General features: G+C 44.0%; 1 protein-coding gene across 2 annotated transcripts in view; it reads left to right on the top strand.

Moving 5' to 3' along the window:
- Positions 1-312: 312 nt before the first annotated feature.
- The window catches only part of BCKDHB (branched chain keto acid dehydrogenase E1 subunit beta), a 414,901-nt gene continuing 391,337 nt past the window's right edge, over positions 313-23,876 (top strand). Inside the window, exons 1-2 of one of the 2 annotated variants that reach the window (XM_033939510.1) lie at positions 313-570; positions 15,044-15,121. In XM_033939510.1, coding sequence (XP_033795401.1) covers positions 426-570; positions 15,044-15,121 — 223 coding nt within the window. In that variant the 5' untranslated portion in view covers positions 313-425. The remainder of the gene's footprint in view (positions 571-15,043; positions 15,122-23,876) is intronic. The other variant, XM_033939509.1, reaches the window with a different exon arrangement.

Genomic DNA, 23,876 nt, shown 5'->3' with positions numbered 1-23,876 from the left:
GCATCTTTTATTCGGAGTACTACGGTGCCTAGAGCCCAAAGTTGATTAGCACTAGGTAAGATCTTCTTAAGAGCCAGATTCCAATGTGAGCAGCCGAGTGATGTCACGTCGCGTCAACAATGACCTCAGAATTCGAAATCCAAGCGGCAGGAATCTGTTTACGTCATAATACGTCGCAAAGTACCTCTCCCCCCCCCCCCCCCGGCCGCAAAACGGAATCGCACCCGGTGTAACACGCACAATTGCCAATCTCTGCCGTCGCGCACTGCCTCCTAGCGCCTCCCGGATTGGTCGCTCTTTGGTTGCCGCCTCTCGTTCAAAGAAGGCGTCGCCGTCCAATCGCGAGGCTTCCTGCGGGTTCCGCCTCCAGTCCGACAACCGCCTCCAGTCCGACAACGTGCTGCTGTCACCTTTCAGCAACAACAATGGCGTCGGCGTCGTCCCGGGTCCTGCTGCGCCGGAGAGCGGCGGGGGTCCTGCTGCGGGAAAGGCTGCGACTTGGCCCGGAGCCACCGAGGCGGGCGGTGTCCCACTTCACTTTCTACCCGGACCCGGAGCCCAGCGAGTACGGTGAGGAGAGGCGGCAGGGGGATGGAAAGCGGACGGGCAGAGGGGAAGAAGTCGCGCCAGCTCCCTTTCTCAGCGGAGGACTTAGAAGCTACAGTATAAGTGACTTTCCTAAGGAGCAGCATTGGGATCTGAACCCTGCTTCTCGGTTTGGGTCGGATGCACAAAGCCTCCCATGCTGGGAACGTTTCATTTAGACTGGTAGAAACATTGATTCTGTTGCCAGTGCACAAAGGCTTTTAGGCTACTGCTTTGCTGTGCCTGGAAGCAGTGACCAAATGTCTCATGCTAATGAGCTTGTTCGGATTTTAAAAAAAAACGATGGCACTAGCAGATTCTGTGCAATGCACAGAATAATGGGCCACACAAATCCCATCAAACTATAAAGACAGCTTTGAGCTGTCAGTAGTGCCCCCTGCTTTTACTTTTCTGCCAGCACAGACAGGAAAGCAAAGCACAACCCCCCTCCCCCCCCAAAAAAAAATCCCCCAAATAAACTCTGGTTAAATCCCCTGGTGGTCCAGTCCCATTTTGACCCGATCCCCCTCAGCCCAAATAAATATCAGTGATGGTCCAGTGACCAGACCAGACTGAGCCCCCACCAGCTGGATAACCCTCCTTCCTCTCCCCCTCCCCCCAATTCCTGAAGTACCTTTTGCATTCCTACTTCCTCAAGGCCCACCTCTTCAAATCTCTTTCTAGCTCCTGGCTTCTTCCCTCTAGTGACAGTATGGAAGTATTGTGCCATGTAGAGACTTCTCAACCAGGCTGTGCAGTGCATCTCAGCTGGGTCCTGCTCCTATTGCACATCAGAAGGGGTGGGACCCAGCTAAGTTGCACAGCATAGTAGGGGAGAGCCTCTGAATTACAGCACTGTATTTCTGTGCTGCTACTGGAGGGAACGAACCAGGAATTAGAAGGAGAGGGGCTGACGCCAGTTATGGGAGGTGGCAAGAGAAGAGGCAGGCGGGGATATGCACACTAAAGCAACTCTGTCCCTCATTGCTAAGATTGGGGATAGATGGTTGCCAGACAAGGAATCATCAGGGACAGGGGTCTGTAATCAGGGACAATCCCTGAAAATTGGGGACATCTGTTAACTATAGCCCTAGGCAAACATATATTTGTTGGCAGTGGTGTATGTAGTAAGAGGGGGTGGTCTGCCCCAGGCACTGTCTTGGTGAGGGCACAGTCTTCAGTCCTACTCTCCACCCCCCCTGCTCCTTCCCTGGCCCCACTCCCGTGTGTGCGTGCCTTTTTCCCTTCCCCCGTACCTCTGTAACATTCGTGGCGCAAGCAGCAACTCCCAAGCTGCTGTTGCGCCAGCATCGGCTCTTCCTCTGATGTCACTTCCTGGACCTGTGCCTAGGAAGTGACATTAGAAGAGCTGATGCTGGCATGACAGCAGCTTGGGGGTTACTGCTCACGCCAAGAACGATACTGAGGTATGGGGGAAGAGAAGTGGTGTGCACGCGGCAGGAAGGGGCAGGGAAGGAGCGTATGGAGGTGGGGGAGGGCAGAGAAGGAGGTGCCCCAGGTGCCTCTCATCCTTCTTACGCCACTGTTTGTGGGCCCCTCCTCCACCATTATTTCACCTCTCTAGAAGTAACAGGAAAAAGTGCAGTCTTGACTGTGGGTATGATAACAGTTCAGTGTTCCACCGGTTGTTCGCGGTCGACGGTTCATGATCCCAGTCATTTGCGGTATTTTTGGACCGCGAACCGCCAACAAGGAGAGGGCAGCGGGAGAGGCAGGAGAGAGCAGCTGGAGCGCCGCGAGAGCAGGAAATCACTTGCGGTTCGCTCCGACCGCCTCTTCCTGCACGAAGTCGGGCCTTATCCAATCAGGAGCTGCTTTGACACGCAGCTTCTGATTGGATAAGGCCCGACTTCGTGCAGGAAGAGGCGGTCAGAGCGAACCGCGAGTGATTTCCTGCACTTGCGGCGCTCCGGCTGCTCTCCTGCTGCCTTCTCCCGCTGCCCTCTTCAGGCTCCCCCATGAAAATCCGTATTCGCATTTTTTCGAGATTCACGGGGGTTCCTGGAACAGAACTCCCGTGAATCTCGGGGGAGCACTGTAATAGTTTGTAAGTGAGCATGGGGCCTATGCAAGCACATGCTTTGAATGGAGCAACTTAATGGGTAGAGCTGGAGAGCAGCCAAGTTACCCAGTTCAAAAGGAAAACTGAGTCTGGGATTTCTGCTATAGTTGCCAGTTGTGCACCCCCAATATATATTTTTTAATACACCTTATTAAATTTGGAGCTGAGGATGGTACTCCTAGGAAATGTTTCTGTATCCCAGTTACTGCTCCCACCTTCCTTATTGCGATCGGCTGGAATTAGAGAATCACAAATTATAACAGACTGGGAGATAACAAAATAATCAGGATTTCCCTGCTTTAATGAAAATTACAGTGAAATCCTTAACTAACATACAATTAACCCATCTAATTTAAAATGATAATAATGATACTAGTGCTCGGTCAATTAACCACATCTACACCGGCAACGATGTCTTATGATGGTGTTATGTCCAACATCATTGCACCCACCTGCCTCCTAATGTCTTATAACAGTGATTTTCAAAAAAATTGTTTATAAATATCACACTTATCTTATTCTTCAGCAGGTACTTTGTGAGGTGGGTAAGAGACTTGTAGATAATAAGTTATCTTTCCCACCGTTGCTGGAAAATCCCTATCCCCCAGCTGGAAGGACAATTCTTTTTTTTTTTTTTAAATTCTTTATTCATTTTTACATCAAATACATAGTGCAAACAGAAGAACAAACAAATAATATAGCTTACTGCACTCTGTTCCAATCAAATAATATACAGTTATTAAACCCCACCTCCCAACCTCCCTCCCCTCCTGGATGTGTATTACACTTTCACAAAACAAAGGGAAAAAATATTAATATATCATAACTTGCAGTAATTTGTTAATGGGCCCCAAATTTCCTTAAATTTACTATGATGTCCCCTCTGTATAGAATAAATGTTTTTAAACTTATAAATTTGACATAAGGACTCCCACCAAAAACTATAATTCAAGTTATCCCAATTTTTCAGTATCATCTGCATGGCCACTCCTGTCATGATGAGGAGCAATTTATTCTGATTTGCATTTATAGGTTTCTTGGTTAATAATATTGTTCCAAATAATACTATATCATATGATAGTGATAAAGGAATTTCCAATATCGTAATAATTTGACCCCCAAATAGATTTCCAGAATTTTAATATCAAAGGACAAAAATAAAGCAAATGCTCTAACGTCCCTATATCAAGATGACAATGCCAGCATCTATTAGATTTAGAATTATCCAACCTTTGCAACCTAACCGGGGTCCAAAAAGATCTATGCAATAAGAAAAACCAAGTCTGTCTCGTAGATGCTGACGCTGTACATCTCATCCTCTAAAAAATTGTTTATAAATAAGTATCACACTTATCTTATTCTTCAGAAGGTACTTTGTGAGGTGGGTAAGGGACTTGTAGATATTAAGTTATCTTTCTCACCGTTGCCGGACAATCCCTATCCCCCAGCTGGAAGGACAATTCTAATGAACAATTTTAAAGACTTCATTGGATATATATTTTTGCAGTAGTTATTTTTGGTTTGGGTTTTTATTTTTCTGGACACTGATTTTTCTGGATATTGATTTTGGAACACTGGATTTTTCACATAGGGATTTTCCGGCAACGGCGGGAAAGATAATTTATTATCTACAAGTCCTTTACCCACCTGACGGAGTACCTTCTGAAGAATAAGATAAGGGTGATACTTATTTATAAACAATTTTTTGGAAAATCACTGTATATTATAAGACATCAGGAGGCAGGTGGGTGCAATAATGTTGGACATAGCACCATCATAAGACACCGTTGCCGGTGTAGATGTGGTTAATTGACTGAGCACTAGTATCATTATTATCATTTTAAATTAGGTGGGTTAATTGTATGTTAAGGATTTCATTGTGATTTTGGAATTAGAGAATGACATGGGGACAAATTTTTTTCCCACCCTTGCAGGAACTCAATTTCCCCGTCCCTGTGAGTTTTGTCAGCCCATTTAATATATGGCCTGTAAAATAATCCCAACATTTGCTGAGGTTATTTTACCTGCTATAACATGGCTTGTGGTATGCACATGATGTTCCTAAAAAACTACATTTTGATATGTACATAGAAATGAGCTACTTTACATGCATTTTCATGTTTTTATTCTCATTTACTATGTATTCTAGGGTAATCTGATGCTACATTATGGCACCACAACCTGCATTAGTCTCCTTTAACTGTATTAAGGGGCAAATAATGTGAGTCTGTATTCTAATACATCTTAGGGCAGGGGTACCCACACTTTTTTGGCTTGTGAACTACTTTTAAAAGGACCAAGTCAAAATGATCTACCAACAATAAAATAAAAACAAACAAACCACAAAGCACACTGTACGCAGATAAAATGTTAATTATGTCAAATATATTTTATTGAGCTCAACAAAACTGGAAAACAGAAGTACAGCAAAATGTAATGTAATGTAATTTATTTCTTATATACCGCTACATCCGTTAGATTCTAAGCGGTTTACAGAAAATATACATTAAGATTAGAAATAAGAAAGGTACTTGGAAAATTCCCTTACTGTCCCGAAGGTTCACAATCTAACTAAAGTACCTGGAGGGTAATAGAGAAGTGAAAAGTAGAGTTAGAGGAAAAATAAAAATAAAATAAACATTTTAACAAGACAGCATTGATCTAAATACTTTGGAAGGTAGAAGAGAGGAGAGAAAGGAATAGAAGCAGAAGGGGGAGCCGTTGAACAGTAGAATTCTGAAGAAATTTAAATGATAGAAATAGAACAAAACAAAGACAAAAGGCAAAACAATAGATAAGATTAAAGATAAATCATAAGCTGGAAAGAAAAATAAAATAAAACTTTGTCTTCAATCCACGGTTTCAGCGTCAGTGATGAAGTGGAGCAAGTAAGTTTAGGAGGAGCGATTGACGTTTCCAGAAAGGGCTTCTTCAGGGAAGAGACTTGGCAGACAGTCCCAGGATGCCTATGTCTCCTCCCCTGCGATGTTCTCCCATCCATGCATTCCCTCCCAGACACACTGCCCGTGCCCCAGCCGCTCCAAGGAGGCTGCCCCAGATGAGGCCCACGGTGAATGCAGGATTCTCTCCTCTGCGGGAAAGCCGCCCGGAGCCGACAGTCGATCTTCTTAGCGGATTGCATGGGGGGAAGAGTTCACACTCTTGGTAGGATCGGGTCTGTGTGCTCTCGGTGGTTGTGGCTGGTCTCGTTGCTGCTTAGGTGTAAAAGCAGTTGATCTCCTACTTCTGATAATATTTAAAAGCAAGCATATTGATTTTTCCAACGGAATGCTGGGGGAAGAGCTTACTTGTTTGGCTGGATCAGGGCAAAGGGCTCTCGGTAGTGGTGGCTGATCCTGTTGCTGCTTAGGTGTAAAAAACAGTTGATCTTCCTAGTGGACTGCAGGGGGAGGTGGAGCTCACACTCTTGGTTGGATCGGGTCTGTGTGCTCTTGATAGTTGCGGATAGTTCCGCTGCTGCTGAGGTGTAAAAGCAGTTGATTTCCCACTGTTGCTGATATTTAAAAGCAGGTAGATTGATCTCTCCAATGGACTGCAGAGGGAGGAGCTCACATGCCTGGCTGGATCGGGGCAAAGGGCTCTTGGTAGTGGTGGCTGGTCCTGCTGCTGCTTAGGTGTAAAAGTAGTTGATTTTCCTAGCGAACTGCAGGGAGGGTGGAGCTCATATTTTTGCAGTACCGGGACTGTGGGTTTTTGGTGGGTTGGTCCCGTTGCTGCTTAGGTGTAAAAGCAATTGATCTCCCACTGCTGCTGATATTTAAAAGCAGGCAGATTGTCCAGGGAGAGGAGCTCTGCACTCAAACTGCCATCCTCCTCGCCTCCAAGTTTCGGAATGCAGAAAACAAGCTCACTTTTGGTAAATAGAAACCCAATACAATCTCATCATTCCCACCCTCTCAACCCCAATGAAAATGTTAATTATAATTTATATTTTTTTTTGGGGGGGGTTCAAAAAGGTCAAGACAGATGACTTTAAAATATGCAATGTCACCACAGTAACAACTATACAAAAATAGACAAATATACCCCCTAACTTTTTACTAAACCGCGATAGAGGTTTTTAGCACAGGGAGCTTCTCTGAATGCCACGCGCTGCTCCTGACGCTTATAGGCTCCCTGCCTAAAAAAACACTATTGCAATTTAGTAAAAGGGGGCCATAGTGTAAAATATAGACAGCAGATATAAATTCTCAAAACAGACACATTTTGATCACTAAATTGAAAATAAAATCATTTTTCCTACCTTTGTTGTCTGGTGATTTCATGAGTCTCTGGTTGCACTTCCTTTTGACTGTGCATCCAATATTTCTTTCTTCCTCCTCCATGCTTCCTATCCTCCAGACCTCATTCCATTCCCCAACCAACATCTCTCTCTGTCTCCATGAGTCCAACTTTTTTTTCCTCTCTCCCTACCCCCTCCTCTTTCTTTCTTTCTCTCTCCCTGCCCCCTTTCTTTGCCTTTCTTTCTCTCTCCCTGCCCCCCAAGCCACTGCTGCCGATTTCTCCCTGCTTCCCCGATGCCGCAAAAGCCAGGCCCACAAGCCTTCCCTTCCCCCCTCGTCGTCAATTCTGATGTTGAAGCGGAAGTTCCTGGCCAGCCAGGTAGCGATTGGCTGGCCGGGAACTTCCTCTCTGATATCAGAATTGACGTCGGGGGGGGGGGGGTGGAGGCTTGTGGGCTCGGAGTGGGCCTGGCTTTTGCGGCATTGGGGAAGCAGGGAGAATGCAAAGGCAACGTGAGTATCGCAGAGCCCGGGATAGGCTTGACCTTTTGGGCACCCCTGCCTTAAGGTCTCATTTGCTTATATGTACACAAGGAAGGGGATACTGAAATAGGTACATTGGCAGGCATATTAGTTTGCCGATGCCCTATATCTGTTGTAATTAATATTAACAAAACAGAGAAATATAGAACATGGTGGCCAATAAAGGCATACAAACATTGCCATACTGAGACCAACTGAAGGTCCATCAAGCCCAGTATCCTGTATCCAACAGTGGCTAATCCAGGTCACAAGAACCTGGCAAAATCCTAAAAGAGTAAAACAGATTATATGCAGCTTCTCCTAGATAAAAGCAGTGGATTTTCCCAAATTCATCTTAAAATGGCTTATGAACTTTTCTTTTAGGAAATTATCCAAACATTTAAAAAACCGTGCTAAGCTAACTGCTTTCACCACATTTTCTGTTAATGAATTCTAGAGTTTAATTACATGCCCCTAGTCCTGATATTTTTGGAATGAGTAAATAAGCAATTTATATCTGTTTATTAAAATATTTGATATCCTTCTATAGAAAGATGTCAAAGCGGCTTATAGATAAAATTATAAGAAAAGGAAAGCCATCATAATATAAGACAGGAAAAACCCCCAACTAAAATAAAACCTTTAATACAAGAGAATTCAATGTACTGCATCTGCTGGGTTCCCCGCAACCTCTGGCCACCCCTATTACCACTATTGTTCAAGAAGTAGGGATATCAAAAGCCTGCTCAAAAAATAGTCTTTTAGCAGGGATTTAAATTTTGTATATGAAAGTTTAGAATTTAAATATAGAGGGAGGCCATTCCAAATGTAGGGTGCCAAAAAGAAATAAGCGGCAGGGCGGGTTGACTCATAATGAGCAAGTCTGGGATAAACCAATTTGTGTGAGTCCATAGACAGTAGAGAACAGGAGAGAGTGTTAGGAATAGTGATGGAGGCAAGATAAACTGGTACACCTACTGTATATGTAGGGCCTTAAATGTCAGGCATAAGATCTTGAAATGACAACTAAATTTTATTGGTAACTACTGTAACCGGATCAACAAAAGAGAAATGTGATCATAGAGCTTTGCCTTACATAGGAGTCAAGCTGCAGAATTTTGTAATGCCTGTAACCAATGCAGTAAGGAAACAGTATTACCACAGTAAAGGGAGTTGCAATAGTCAATCCTTGAAATCACAAAGGCATGGAGAAGAGAATGTATTGCTTGAAAATGTAGAACAGAACTGATAGATTGTATGTATCTGAGCCAATGTTGTGGTTAGGACCTAGTTACTTGATGAATTGTGGATCTAAAAAGAAATTGGCTTTGTGCTAGTCTGGAAAGGTCCTTCAGCGTCATCCCCATGGTTGTTTTCAACATGTCCAGCCATCTAATTACAGGTTGCCTTCTTCGCCTGGTTCCTTTGATCTTTCCAAACATGATGCAATGTTCTCCCTAGTGCCTTTTAGCTGGGCGCTCCGCCCAGCTAATTTAGGTGAGCACCCAGCTGTCATCTTGGTCGTGAATTCACCTCAGCCTACATTTTTTTTATTTTAAGCGCCAGCAAGCGGGTTTTCAGCTTTTAAAAAAAAAAATTTTCGTACTGCTGGTCGGTTTTTATGGTCGCAGTTGGAGGCAGGGGCTGCAGGCTCATTAAGACTGAGTGTGCGAAACAGGGAGAACCCCGATGTCGTGTTCGCTTTCGTTCTGCTGCTGATCCTGCAAGACAGGCTGATGTGTTTCTGCAATTGGTTTTGCTTTGTGCAGGAGAACCAATCGGAAAGAGGAGAGGCGGAAGCTAGCAGCTGCATGCTTAAGTAATTGCTGCTGGCGTACTGAAAAGGAGGGAGAAGGTGCCTGAGAGGAATAAAGCAGGTCCGAGAAATAGATTTGCTACAGGCTAAGGCGGGAGATAGGGCAGGGAGAGAAGCTTACAACTTAGAAACATAGAAACAGAAACATAGAAACATAGAAAGATGACGGCAGAAAAGGGCTACAGCCCACCAAGTCTGCCCACTCTACTGACCCACCCCATCAAGTCTGAGTGCCTTACTAGGCCTCTGTAGGGATCCCACGTAAATGACCCATTTATTCTTAAAGTCAAGCACGCTGGTGGCCTTGGCCACCTGCTCTGGAAGCTTGTTCCAGTGACCCACCACTCTTTCCGTGAAGAAATACTTCCTGGTGTCACCCTTAAATTTCCCTCCTCTGAGTTTGAGCGGATGCCGTCTCGTGGCCGAGGGTCCCTTGAGTAGGAAGATGTCATCTTCCACCTCGACACGACCTGTGATGTATTTAAACGTCTCAATCATGTCCCCTCTCTCCCTGCGTTCCTCCAGAGTGTAGAGCTGCAATTTGTTCAGTCTCTCTTCGTACGAGAGGCCCTTGAGCCCCGAGATATTCCTAGTGGCATCCGCTGAACCGACTCGACTCTAAGCACATCTTTGCGGTAATGTGGCCTCCAGAACTGCCCACAGAACTCCAGATGAGGTCTCACCATGGTTCTGTACAGTGGCATTATGACCTCAGGTTTCCTGCTGACGAAACTTCTATTGATACATCCCATCATTTGTCTTGCCTTGGATGATGCTTTCTCTACCTGTTTTGCAGCCTTCATGTCTGCACTGATGATCACTCCCAAGTCTTGTTCTACTGTCGTCCTAGCTAATGTTTCTCCATTTAAGGTGTAAGTTTTGCACGGATTTCTGCTACCGAGGTGCATGACCTTACATTTCTTTGCGTTGAAGCCCAGCTGCCATGTCGAGGACCAGCTTTCCAACGCAAGCAGGTCCTGCGTCATACAATCCTGCAAATTACTTTCCCTTACTGTATTGCATATTTTGGCGTCATCGGCGAATAATGTTACTTTACCTTGAAGTCCTCGTGTCAAGTCCCTTATGAATATGTTAAAAAGCAGTGGACCCAGGACTGAACCCTGCGGCACTCCGCTGGTCACTTCCGATGTTTCGGAGAAGGTGCCATTGACCACCACCCTCTGAAGTCTACCACTCAACCAATCATTGACCCATGTAGTTAGCGTCTCACCTAACCCCATTGATTTCATCTTGTTTAGAAGCCTGCGGTGTGGGACACTGTCAAAAGCTTTAGTAAAATCCAAGTACACTATGTCCAGAGACTCCCCGGACTTGGTGTTCTTTCTTGCTTTGGGCCTTCCTCGCTGCCGGGTCCTGCCTACTTTCTGTTTCCGCGAGGGCAGGACCAGGCAGCGAGGAAGGCACAAAGCAAGCAAGAACATCAAGTCGTACGCTTCCCTCTGTCGCTGACCAATCTTCCTCCTTAGCCTATAGTGAATCTGCCGGGGGAGGGGGGGGGGCGGGGGAAGGAAAACCAGGGAAGGGAGAGGAGAGGAAAGAGAGATGCCAAGACTATGGGAGGGGGGGGAAGGAAAGGAAATACTAGACCATGGAGGGAGAGGGAGAGATGTCCGGGCATATGGGAGGGGAAGGAGACAGATGTGAGGCTTACTGGTCAGTAATTTCCCGGATCTCCCCTGGAGCCCTTTTTAAAAATTGGCGTAACATTGGCCACCCTCCAATCTTCAGGTACTACAGGTGACTTTAGCAACAGGTTACAGATCACTAACAGCAGGTCAGCAATTTCATTTTTGAGTTCTTTTAATACCCTGGGATGCATACCATCTGGTCCTGGCGATTTATCACTTTTTAACTTGTCGATTTGACTTAGTACATCTTCCAGATTCACCGAGATTTCTTTCAGTTCCTCCGCATCATCACCCTAGAAAACCATTTCCGGTTCAGGTAGATCTCTTACATCTTCTTCTGTAAAGACCGTAAAGATCAATAAAATATCAGCATAAATGAAAGCTTTGATGTTGTGATCTTGTATCAGAGTGGCTAAAATCCTGAGTGAGAGTTAAAGTGAGAGCTAGGGCAAAACAGTTTAGGTAAAGATGCAGGTAATAATTAGCAATGTATTAAAAATATTTTATTTTTATTTGCTTAAAATGTAATTTGAAAGCTGCTTGATGTTAATACAACTTTAATTTAATTCTTTATAGTGGGGGGGGGGGGACACAACACTTAAGTCAACAGTAAAATTAGAATAGGGTCATTAAATCCAGTGGCATACCTAGCATATATGAAAGCCAGTGCTGATCATTTTTTAACAACCCCCTCTATATAATGTTAAACAACCCCCTCCTCTATAACAATGTTAACCAAAAGTGGAGACAATACTGAGCCCTGGGGCAGCTGAAATTGATGATGGTGATGTTACGACACACAAAAATTCCACTCCATTCAGTATTTTATAGACCTCTATCATATCTCTCTTCAGCTATCCAAGCTGAAGAGTCCTAGCCGCTTTAGCCTTATTATTTTGTCACCCGTCTCTCTACCTTTTCTAATTCCCACCCCTTTATTCATTTCAGTGCCCTACACCAAATAGCTTATCTTGTCTGCTCAGCTACACTACCTGCTCAAATAAACTATTCTGCACAAATGTACATATGATGTAGCTCATTAACATTTTGGATTGACATCAACATGCATTTAATGTCAAAAACCAGGCCCAGGTAAAACAGATCCTTTAATAATAGGGCCTCACCATGCGGATTCTATTATTGGCAAAAGCTGCAGATTTCAGTAAGGCTATAAATCTAAGGTTCTCGTTTACTAACCCCCCCCTTCTACAAAGCCACGTGGCAACAGCTCCAAAGCCCTTTAATTCTCTGTGGGCTTCGGGGCCATTACCGTGTGGCAGCCGCTAGCACGGCTTTGTAGAAGAGGGGGGTAAATCGTGTAATCATGTTAATGCATATTAATTAATGCCAGCACCATTTTTTCCAATGGGGCCTAATGGGGCAGGGTGTGGCGCAATGGTTAAAGCTACAGCCTCTGTACCCTGAGGATGTGGGTTCAAACCCACGCTGCTCCTTATGACCCTGGGCAAGTCACTTAATCCCCTCATTGCCCCAGGTACATTAGATAGATTGTGAGCCCGCCGGAAAAATGCTTGAGGACCTGAATAAATTCATGTAAACCGTTCTGAGCTCCCCTAGGAGAACAGTAAAGAAAATTGAATAAATAAATAAACTGGAATTAATGCATTTTATGGATGTGGGAGCAAGTTAGCGTGCCAGTGATGTCAGGGTGCTAACTGGTTAAGAACATACTGGGACAGATTGAAGGTCTATCAATCCCAGTATCCTGTTTCCAACAGTGACCAAACCAGGTCACAAGTACCTAGCAAGATCCCAAGCAGTAAAACAGATTTTATGCTGCTTACCCTCGGAATAAATTACCCGAGTTTATCCGTCAAGCCCTTTCCCTTGTTTAAAAGTAGACTGTAAACCCACCTTTTTGATATAGTCTTCAATCCTTAACCCTACTCCTCTGCCCTCCAACCCAGCCAGCTGATTAACCGTTCCCCTCAACTGCATCCATGACATCCTGTTTGTCTGTCTTGCCTGTTTAGATTGTAAGCTCTTTCGAGCAGGGACTGTTTTCTTACTCTTTGTGACTCTGTGCAGCGCTGTGTATGTCTGGTAGCGCTATAGAAATAATTAATAGTAGTAGCAGTAGTAGAATAAGTAGTGTATTTCCCCAAGTCTATCTTAATAATTGTTTATGGACTTCTGTTTTAGGAAATCATGCAACTCTTTTTTAAGCTGCTTTCACCACATTCTCTGGCAAAGAATTCCAGAGTTTAATTACATATTGAGTGAAGAAATATTTTCTCTGGTTTGTTTTAAATCTACTACTTATTAGTTTCATCGCATACCTCCCAGTCCTAGGGCTCATTTTACAAAGCCGCACTAGCGGGTTTAACGCGTGCGACTTTTCATCACGCGCTAACCCCCGCGCTGGCTGAAAAACTACTGCCTGCTCAAGAGGAGGCAGTGTGATACTGTGATTTTAAAGCGGGGCTGCACTGCGGGGAAGGGCGGCAGAGAGCAGGAGAGTCAAAAATTGCCCACCCCCGGCCCGACACCCCCCTGTACCTAAAAGTTGGGAGCAGGAGGGGTGCTCAGTCCCTCCTTCTCTGTAAGCCTCCAGCGATGGGAACAGAAGGAACTGCAAAGTCCTCCTCCTTCTCCTCTGCCCTGCCCAAAGTGAATGCGGGCTTTAGTCCCCACCCCATTGCATCATATGATGCACAGGGAGGAGCCTAAGGCCCTGATTGGCTCAGGTGCCTCGGGCTCCTCCCCCCCTTGGGAGGGGCCTGAGCCAATCGGGGACTTCCTTAGGGCTGAGCCTAAGGAAGTCCCTGATTGGTTAGTGCTTTGGCCAATCAGGGACTTCCTTAAGCTCAGCTGCCTCAGGGCCCTCCAAAAGGGGGAGGAGCTCAATGTGCTTGAGCCAATCAGGGCCTTAGGCTCCTTCCTATGCATCACATGATGAATGGGGCAGGGCCTAAGGCCCACATTCACATCGGGCAGGGCGGAGGAGAAGGAGGAGGACTTTGCAACTCCTCCTGTTCCCATCGCTGGAGGCTTACGGAGCAGAAGGGACTGAGCACCCCTCCTGCTCCCAAATTTTAGGTACAGGGGTGTCAGGGTGGGCTGAACTGGGTGTGTGTGTGTGTGTGTGCCGTGCTGATCTGGGGTGTGCTGGTCAGGGGGCGGGAGGGTGTTCATCATAGGGGGAGGCTTTTTTTTTTTTTTATAGGCCTGATATTTTGCGGCCTATTAAAAAAAAAAAAATGCTGGTAGAGCCCTGATAGCAGTGACAAGAGGTTGCTTCTCCTGTCACTACTGTCAGGGCTGTCCCCCGACTCAATCTGATCCGTGTAGTCTGCTGGAGGCATGCCTCCGATCACCTCCATTTGCATGAAGATGGTTGGTGAATCGGTCGGCCTGCCTCCAATCGCACACGGATCGGAAAGTTAGTGAATGTAGCCCATGGCATCCAGCATTTCTCCTCTCCCTCCTCCTCCCCTGTGACTTCCAGTATCTTTCTTCTTTCTTCTGTACAAGTGTTGATTACCTCTCTGTCACCTGGGAGACAGATAATAAATTAACACTTTTGTTCATGAAAAAGATGAAAGATGCTGAAAACCGGAGTGTGTGTGTGTGTGTGTGGGGGGGGGGGGGAGAAATGCTGGAGGAGGAAGAAAAGGAAATTTTGGGGCTCCCACCATTCTGATGCCTATTGCATGAATATGTTACTCTGCAACATTTTTTTGTTTGCACATGTAACTTTCCTTTCAACAAACAGACATGAAGCAGAAAAGTTACAAGTCAAAATTGGTACAGCTGCTAAGAAGAGAGCTTGAGTTGTGGGGGTGGGGGGTGAACTTTATCAGAAAGTGATTATTTGGGAGGTCACTGAAGGGACTTAATAGAGGGTAGTGGAGATTAAAGGAGAGAGAGAGAATGGACTGGGACTGAATGGAGGGTGGGGAGTGAGGGGCAGAAAATGGACAGAAACATAAACCCCTCTGGTACAGATCTCTGATCTGTCTCAACCCCCCTTCCCCCCTCCTCCCCCCGCCAGACATTCTGGCAAAAATCTCTTCTTTCCCTCACACATACAAAGGCTTAATGTAAAAAAAAAAAAAAAAAAAAAAAGTCTCTAGAAATTTGAGTACACTTTTTCAATCTTGTTATTTTCACTTTTACACAGGGCCCACCCAGAAGATGAATTTATTCCAGGCTATAACCAGTGCCTTGGACAATACGCTGTCCAGAGACCCCACCGCAGGTAAGGAACAGTAGCAATCGGAAGTTTTCATGCAGCTAGGAAGAATGGGAAAAATCTCACCCCATCCCGTTTTTTCATTTGACCCTTTTTTCTTCATCATATTACTTTTACTTAGGTCTTTTGCTTCACCCCTTAAAATCTTTCTTCTCTCTTTATTGCCTACTAGTGTTTTAGCCTGTTATATTCGTGCTAGAATAGCCCCACCTATACCCTGACTCTGACCCCACCCATGCCCCACCTCTATCAAGCCCGGACCCTGCCTTCCACTGATCCCAGTCCCACCACCTCACCGTTCACCATTTCCTTTGTACCTTTTTGGTCCTCCTGACAGGGTCTTTACTTACCCGAGGCGGTAGTAGCAGTCCTGACGTACCAACCTTTCCTCCCTCAGTGCCCCAAAGCAGCAGTGGTCCTACCATTTCCATCTCTCTCTTTCCCCCTTTCACACCCTCTACCATCTCTCTCTGACCCTGTTTCACCTCTTTTGCCATCTTTCCCTTTCCTGTCCCCCTCTGTCCTTCCCCAAGACCATCTCTCTCTCCTGCCCCCTCCACATTCCCTGAAATCTATCTCTCCCTATCCCCTACCATCTCTCCTGGTCCCCCTAGTAGCCCCACTGTCCTTCTAATCCATCTGTCTCTCTCTCCTCACCTCCTGCCTCTGCAGACCTCTCGCAGCTCCTCCTCTCGTGCATGTGTACTCCTACCTGCGGTTCCCTACAGCGCACGGAGAACGGGAGCACGCAGGTGGGAGTGCGCATGCGCGCTTAGGGTTTTATTATATTAGATGTGTGCTGTGGAATAACACAGATCAACCCTAATGAGTAAACCTGGAGCTAGTTGGCATTCTTACATAACCTTTAGCATGCCCCCCCCCCCCACTGGGGCCTCCCCCTATTAATACACCTCAATCTCAAGGTGACCAGAATTCAAACATTCTATGGTATGTATTGGAGGAACTTATGTTGTTTCTTCAATGATTGAAATTGTCTAAAAATAAATGGGAGTCCTCGAAAATAATGGACCTCTGGTAGACAGAAAACTAAAGGAAGGCAGTGTAGGGAAACAGAGGGACCTAAAAAAGCATGAGGATGGCGAGAAAGAGCTGATGGTAGCTAATGAATTGTATCGGGGAAATGAATGAACTTGGAATTCACTTAAGAAGACACCGCAGGAACACGTTTCGCTCTTTCTCCCTCCTGCCGATTGGCGGCACCCGAAATGCAATGGTGTGGGTAAATCTCAGCTGGTCCGCTCTGCAGGGATAGTGCAGCGTCCACAGCTGCGCACACATCCGGGGCTCGAGACCCTGTACGGAAGAGCATCCCGCGGACACTGCAGACAGGTGATTTCCCGAGGCGACCTCTAGTCCTGGGTACATTCTGTGGCCACCTCCATGCTCTCAGTCTCAACCACCCCAACTCTGACTACAAAGTAACTAAAAGGCGAGCCACGAGTGTGGGGCCATTTCTGCAGCCACGAGGTGGAGTGCAGTGCTTGTCTGGCGCGCATGTGCACTCCTACCGCCACAGCCCGACAGATCAGATTTCAGGGAACACACGGGGAGAGTGCGCATGCGCGCTTAGCGTTTTATTATTATAGATGGTTTCACCAGGACAGATTTGTGTTGAAAAATGATAGATTTTAAAATGGTTTTCCTTCATTGTTTCAATCTGCTATCTCCACTGGTTGTACAGTCAATACGGGCTCAAAATCTGGAACAACCTCCCGGGCAGCCTTCAACAAATACCCACATACTTCCAATTCAGGAAAGCACTGAAAACTCACCTTTTTTTCTGAATGCATTGACCCTTTCATGATATCTTCTTTGTAATACCTATGTCTCTGTAGTAATTTTAATATTATGTAAGCCGCAATGATTCTTAGCTGACATTTGCGGGATACAAGAGTTGATGTGGTATGGTACTAACAATTCTGTAGTATAAGAGGTGAATTAAAAGAGGTATTGTGCTCACTGTAAGAGAGCGCCTTGAGATTTTACTAAATGTCTGTGTGTGTTCTGGGTGACTATAAAAACTGCCCATTTATTAAGTAGTTAACCCAGGGAGCTGCACTTTTAAAATAAATCTCTTTTAAATAATTTTGTGTGGGAGGAGGTATCGGTAAATAACACTGCAATCCAAAGCACAGATTGAATGACAGATCTGTGCCATTATTTGGCTTTACTGTCACTGAAAATTCACATCATTTCTCCTTTAATGACACATAATGTGACTGTGAACTTAAAACACAACTGTGATAAATATAAATGAAAAAAATTATGTGCTGCCCCTCTGGGTGAACAACCGCAAACAACAAACTTTTAAATGAGACCCAAACTGAGTCCTTAAACAACAGTGATACGCTTATCTTTGGAAATATCTCACGTGAAGTCAGTGACACATCCGACGAGACCCTCGTTTCAAATTCTTCTTCAGGGATTCGTTGCATCTAATTTTTTGCAACTGTCAGTTGGGTTCTGGATGAAAACAATGGATGTCGGCAGGTAAAAGCAACTAAGCAATGAAATGGGTCGGTGGTGATTAAAACATCATCTTCCTCCCCCCCCTCAAAAAACCCCACACCACTAGGGCTCTTCAGTTTGGAAAAGAGACGGCTGAGGGGAGTTATGATTGAAGTCTACAAAATCCTGAGTGGAGTAGAACAGGTGCAAGTGCACTGATTTTTCACTCCATCAAAAATTACAAAGACTAGGGGACACTTCATGAAGTTACAGGGAAATACTTTTAAAACATAAGAATAGCCTTACTGGATCAGACCAATGGTCCATCAAGCTCAGTAGCCTGTTCTCACGGTGACCAATCCAGGTCCCTAATACATGGCCAAAACCCAAGGAGTAGCAACATTCCATGCTACCGATCCAGGGCAAGCAGTGGCTTCCCCCCATGTCTTTCTCAATAACTTACTATGGACTTTTCCTCCAGGAAACTGTCCAAAAGTTTCTTAAAACCAGCTATGCTATCCGCTCTTACTACATAAGAACATAAGAATTGCCGCTGCTGGGTCAGACCAGTGGTCCATTGCGCCCAGCAGTCCGCTCATGCGGCAGCCCCCTGGTCGAAGACCTGTGCCCTAACCGAGACCAACCCTACCTGCGTTCATTCTGGTTCAGCAAGAACTTGTCCAACCTTGTCTTGAATCCCTGGAGCGTGTTTTCCCTTATAACAGACTCCGGGAGAGCATTCCAATTCTCCACCATTCTCTGGGTGAAGAAGAACTTCCTTATGTTCGTACAGAATCTATCCCCTTTTAACTTCAGAGAGTGTCCTCTCGTTCTCTCTATCTTAGAGAGGGTGAACAACCTGTCTTTATCCACTAAGTCTATTCCCTTCATTATCTTGAATGTTTTAATCATGTCTCCTCTCAGTCTCCTCTTTTCAAGGGAGAACAGGCCCAGCTTCTCTAATCTCTCACTGTACGGCAACTCCCCCAACCCCTTAACCATTTTAGTCGCTCTTCTCTGGACCCTTTCGAGTAGTACCATGGCCTTCTTCATGTATGGCGACCAGTGCTGGACGCAGTATTCCAGGTGAGGGCGTACCATAGCCCGGTACAGTGGCATGATAACCCTCTCCGATCTGTTTGTGATCCCCTTCTTAATCATTCCTAGCATTCTGTTCACCCTTTTCGCTGCCGCTGCGCATTGTGCAGACGGCTTCATTGACTTGTCGACCAGTACTCCCAGGTCTCTTTCCTGGGAGGTCTCTCCTAATTCTGCCCCAGACATCTTGTATTTGTGTGTGGGATTTTTGATACCAACATGCATTACCTTACATTTATCCACGTTGAACCTCATTTGCCATGTCGCTGCCCATTTCTCGAGCGTGGTTATGTCACGTTGCAGATCTTCACAATCCCCCTGCGTCCTCACTACTCTGTATAGCTTCGTATTGTCTGCAAATTTAATCACCTCACTTGTCGTACCCATTTCCAGATCATTTATGAATATGTTGAAGAGCACAGGTCCAAGTACCGAGCCCTGCGGCACCCCACTGGTTCCAGAGCTTAACTATTCTCTGAGTGAAAATATATTTCCTTGTATTGGTTTTAAAAGTATTTCCCTGTAACTTTATTGAGTGTCTCCTACTCTTCGTAATTTTGGATGGAGTGAAAAATTGATCCATTTGTAACCGTTCTACTCCACTCAGGATTTTGTAGACTTCAATCAATTGGAGGAAATATTTTTTTCACTTGCCCTGTTCCAAATGCCTATGTGGCTTGAAGCAAAAGTGATGGTCTGTTGCACTTACTCTCAAGCATCTGATGGAGCTTGATGCTGTGAAACAGGTGGCAGTGCAGTCTGCGTCGTTATTCCATTTACTTTATGATCCCCAAGGAAAGTGGATCCAGGACGTGAAAGGAGTAAATGCCTACCTGCAGGTACTCAACTTATCAAGAAACTTAAATCTCCACTCACACTGACCTTTATAAATTCTTAGGTCACCTTATCGCCAAGTTCCTCAGTATGACAGTGATTGTTTTGTTTCGACTAGATGAGTTCTTGACTGCTGTGGACCTCATGGAGGCCAATCTACATATTTCATCACAGTCCATCATCTTTGCTTTTCTGTTCGCTGATCAATCTGATGGCCTTGGGAGTCAGTGTAAAAATTTAACATTTCTTCCATTCTTTGAGAAAGTCAGCCTTTCAAGGAATAAGTGCCCTAGTTTAACCATGACCGATGGTAAAAAAATGCTTTTTCAGCCTCCACATGCTGAGGAAAGTTAGATCCTGCTTCCATCAAAAACATTTTACCCTCCTTGTCCAATCCATCATCCTTTCCAGATTGGACTAATGCAACTCTATCTACTTAAGCCTAACTAAGAAAAACCTCCATAGACTCCAACGGATTCAGAATGCCCTGGCCAAGCTCATCTTCGCTAAAAGTAAATTTGACCATGTCTCCCCGCTCCTGGCCAAGCTCCACTGGCTTCCAATAATCGCCAGGGTCTACTATAAATGCGCCTGTTTAGCTTTCAAAATCCTACACGGTATCCTCCCTCCCTTTATCCCTCTTTCTTGGAATTCCTCAAACCCTAATACCACCAGATCCTCCCACAAATTAAAACTATCTTTCCTCTAGCTAAAAGGCATTTCCCACACAGGAAAGCTAGAGACCTCCCTCCACTTCAAAATCACTGAGCTCTGGAACAACCTTATCTCCCCTCTTCGGAACTTGAGCTCTCTCCAAGTTTTCCGCAAACATCTGAAAACCTGGCTTTTCTCAAAAATGTAAGTCTCCCTCCAACTTAGGAATCAAGGAAACTCTTATATCTTGGCATCCCAAGTCCTCTAAATTTTCTTCACACTTCTACCTCTAACCCTCTGTTGTAGTTCCTTCCTATTTCTTCTACTGTAAACCGCGCCGAGCTCTACGAACGTGGAGATGATGCGGTATACAAACCTAAGGATTAGATTAGATAAGGAACTCCTCTATGTCTTCCCTCCTTGGCCTCTGATAGGTTTGTTTTTCCATTTCTTTTCTACTTATCCCAGATGTTCCCTCTAGAGATCTAGATAGCAATTCCTTGAGGGACCCCCCCCAACAGTTAAGTTTTTGTTTTTTGTTTTTAATGACTAGAGCCTTTACTTTTAAATTAACCCTCTCCACACCTGCTTTAATATCTAAGCCTACTAACTGGTGATCACTGGATGCCAGATGATCACCCATTTTAATATCAAAAGTGGGGATTTAAATCACTAGTCAGAAAGACTTGATTTAAATCATGGTTTTCTCATTGTATTCACTGCTACTCAGTACTGCCCAAAAAAGGAATATTTGATTGTTTAAACTTTTTTATTCATAACAACTGTATCAAAATTATGGTAACATGCAGTAATAATAACAAACATATTTTTGCTCAAATATGACAGTTCCTCAAGGTTGTCTTTAAGAAATATGATAAATTCAGAACATTTACCAACCTGAAGATCCTGCCTGTTCAAACACATTCCTTTTGTCATCTTCATCAAAGCACTTCTCATAATGTTGTTTCATTTGGGCCACTAGGCCTTGCATTTCTTTGTTGCAATATTTGAATTTTGCATGCATACCTTCCTTATCCATAGGTAGAGGAACTTCATTAAAATGTTCCCAAACCGGGTCTCTTATGGTCTGCTGCCATTATAGGTTTTCTCTTCCAAGGAGAGAATAATATGATAAACCTCAGGCTATACACACAAAGATCTCAAGGCTTGTGGAATATTCAGCTCAAAAGGTTTCACTTTCAGTTTTTCTGCTTACCCATCCCTCCCTACACTTAGCTCCTTGTGTAGATATATAAACTTAGCACTTAAGAGCTAAGGGGTTGATTCTGTGTACATTGATTTGCAAAGGAACAATGGGTTTAAGATCTTTTTTTCAACTCTGTATATATTTTATAACATTTTTGCTGTAAAGAAGAAGCATGTTGTCTCTGCAGACACAAATTCACAGTTTTGAGAAATGTAAAACCCAAGTGTCTGTAATAATTATCTTCTAGATAGAAAAATGGATTAATGGAATTTACTTACCAGGGGGCTTTGATCATTCAGCCACAATGATTCTAGTTTAAAACTGCCTTTAGTAGGTTAGCTAGTAAGAGATGAAGGCACTTCTGGTGCTGAGAAGTGGGTTGGGTGGTGGGTAAGAGGCCAGCATGGAGGTTCAGGGGCAGGCGGGAATCGGGGAGGTCCATCATGTAGGTTCTGGTTTTTTTTACAAGATCCACAAAGGAGTTAATCAGGAGAGCAATGTGTGAAATTGGTATTAGTCAAAACACTAACCAAAATAGTAAATTAGGTGAAGGAAAAGATCTCAGAGTTGCCACTCCTAGGATCATAATAATATTATCCAAAGTGGAATAGTGGCGTGGGTATCTTTCATAGATCATAAAAACCTTCACCAATATTAAATAATGGATTGACTAATATTGTGAACATGTGAAATGTAAATAAGACTCTCTACATGTTGAAACTCTCTACATACTAGTATAGTGAAGATAATAGTAAAATGACTAGTGCAAATCATTGAATCAAAGCGACTCAGGCATTGAAAAATTAGCTAAAGCTGAAACTAGCTGAGATAAAATGTCAAGTGCTGTGAACAACCTGAAAAAAGTGGCTAAAGCTGTATACTACAACTTGTGCAAAAAAATATATATTGTATAGCTAAAAATTCACCTGTTAATAGACTCTACAGTTTAAAGAATGGCTCATGCTAAAAGGGCTAAATACTTGTATATAGATATTTGGTTAACTGCCCAACCTAATATCAGCAGAGCTAAATGCAGTATATGCAGCCAACAAAAGGATGTAAATTCTATGATCGCTAAAATAGCTGACCGGAACTGCAGAGAAAGGTGAATGACAATCAAACAGCTGATATGATAGTCAGCCTGACAAAATAGGCCAAAAACAGGCACTTAGCTTTTTCAAAAGTAGAAGAACGGCAACATATTACTGTGCCGGTGGTTACACTGTATATCTTATTTTATCCGACGGGACCCGTTTCGCCGCTAACGTGCGGCTTCATCAGGGTTTTAGTGGTTACACTATAAAAGGAATAAGATACAAAAAATATATTATACTAGCTGCCATAAATGCAATAATTTATCTAAACAATAAACACAGCAACTTACTTCAGTGTAGGTAATTCAGAACGTTCTTACACATTCTTACAGACTAGAAAATGGCGCTTTATACTCATAAGACGCCAGCGCATGCGTAATGGAAAAACCTGATACGGTCGTCTGATTGGACAAAAACAATTCTCCATATCATTCATTGAAAATTAATGTCAAGCAACAGAATCATATAAACACGGACCAATCCACAGTTGTGTTTAAACCAAAAGGATGTATGCTGTTAAGGTTATATATCCACCTTAATTCCCTCTGTTTGAGTCTCTTTACCCTATCGCCACCTCGTTGTATTGGGGGTTCGTGGTCGATAGCTAGGCAGCGGAGATCATCAAATTTATGGTTTAAAGCAGTACAGTGTTCTACAATGACCTCAGAACACCTATTACGTTTAAGATTTGACTTATGTTCGGAAATCCTTGTCTTCAAATCTCTTGTGGTCATACCTACATACAGCAGATCACACGGACAGATGATAACATATACGATAAACGTAGATCTACAATTGGTGAAATGTTTGAGTACGTATGATTTTTTATCCTGAGGATTTGTAAAAATTTTTGTTTGTAATGTGATATCACAGGTGTTGCATGAAAGGCACTTAAAGTGACCTTTAATATTATGAGTAGTCATGTTGGTTTTCATAGTCAATGGACACAAAATTTCTTTTAAATTCATATTTCTAGAAAAAGCAATCCTGAGATTTTTATTTTCAAAGATTGGGTGTAACTTCATAATGTCCCAGTTATTCTTAATGATCTGCGCTACCTTATTGCTGTTTGAAAAAAATCTTAATACACAAGTCTCAGCGTTGTCTTCCAAGATATTTTTCTTCCCAGTCTGTAATAAAAGATCTCTATTTATATATTTGGCACGTCGTCTAGCCTGCTTTAACACTTGAGATGGATATCCGCGTAAAGAAAATCTTTCTTGTAGAGTCCTTGATTGTTTATTGAATGCATCAAGTTGTGTGCAGTTCTTTCGGATTCTTAGCATTTGGGAGAAAGGTAAACTCTCCTTGAGCTTTCTGGGGTGTTCACAATATTAGTCAATCCATTATTTAATATTGGTGAAGGTTTTTATGATCTATGAAAGATACCCACGCCACTATTCCA

Source organism: Geotrypetes seraphini, chromosome 3 (genome assembly GCF_902459505.1).
Source record: "Geotrypetes seraphini chromosome 3, aGeoSer1.1, whole genome shotgun sequence".
Taxonomy (NCBI): Eukaryota; Metazoa; Chordata; class Amphibia; order Gymnophiona; family Dermophiidae; genus Geotrypetes; species Geotrypetes seraphini.
This window is presented reverse-complemented; position numbering and strand designations above follow the sequence as displayed.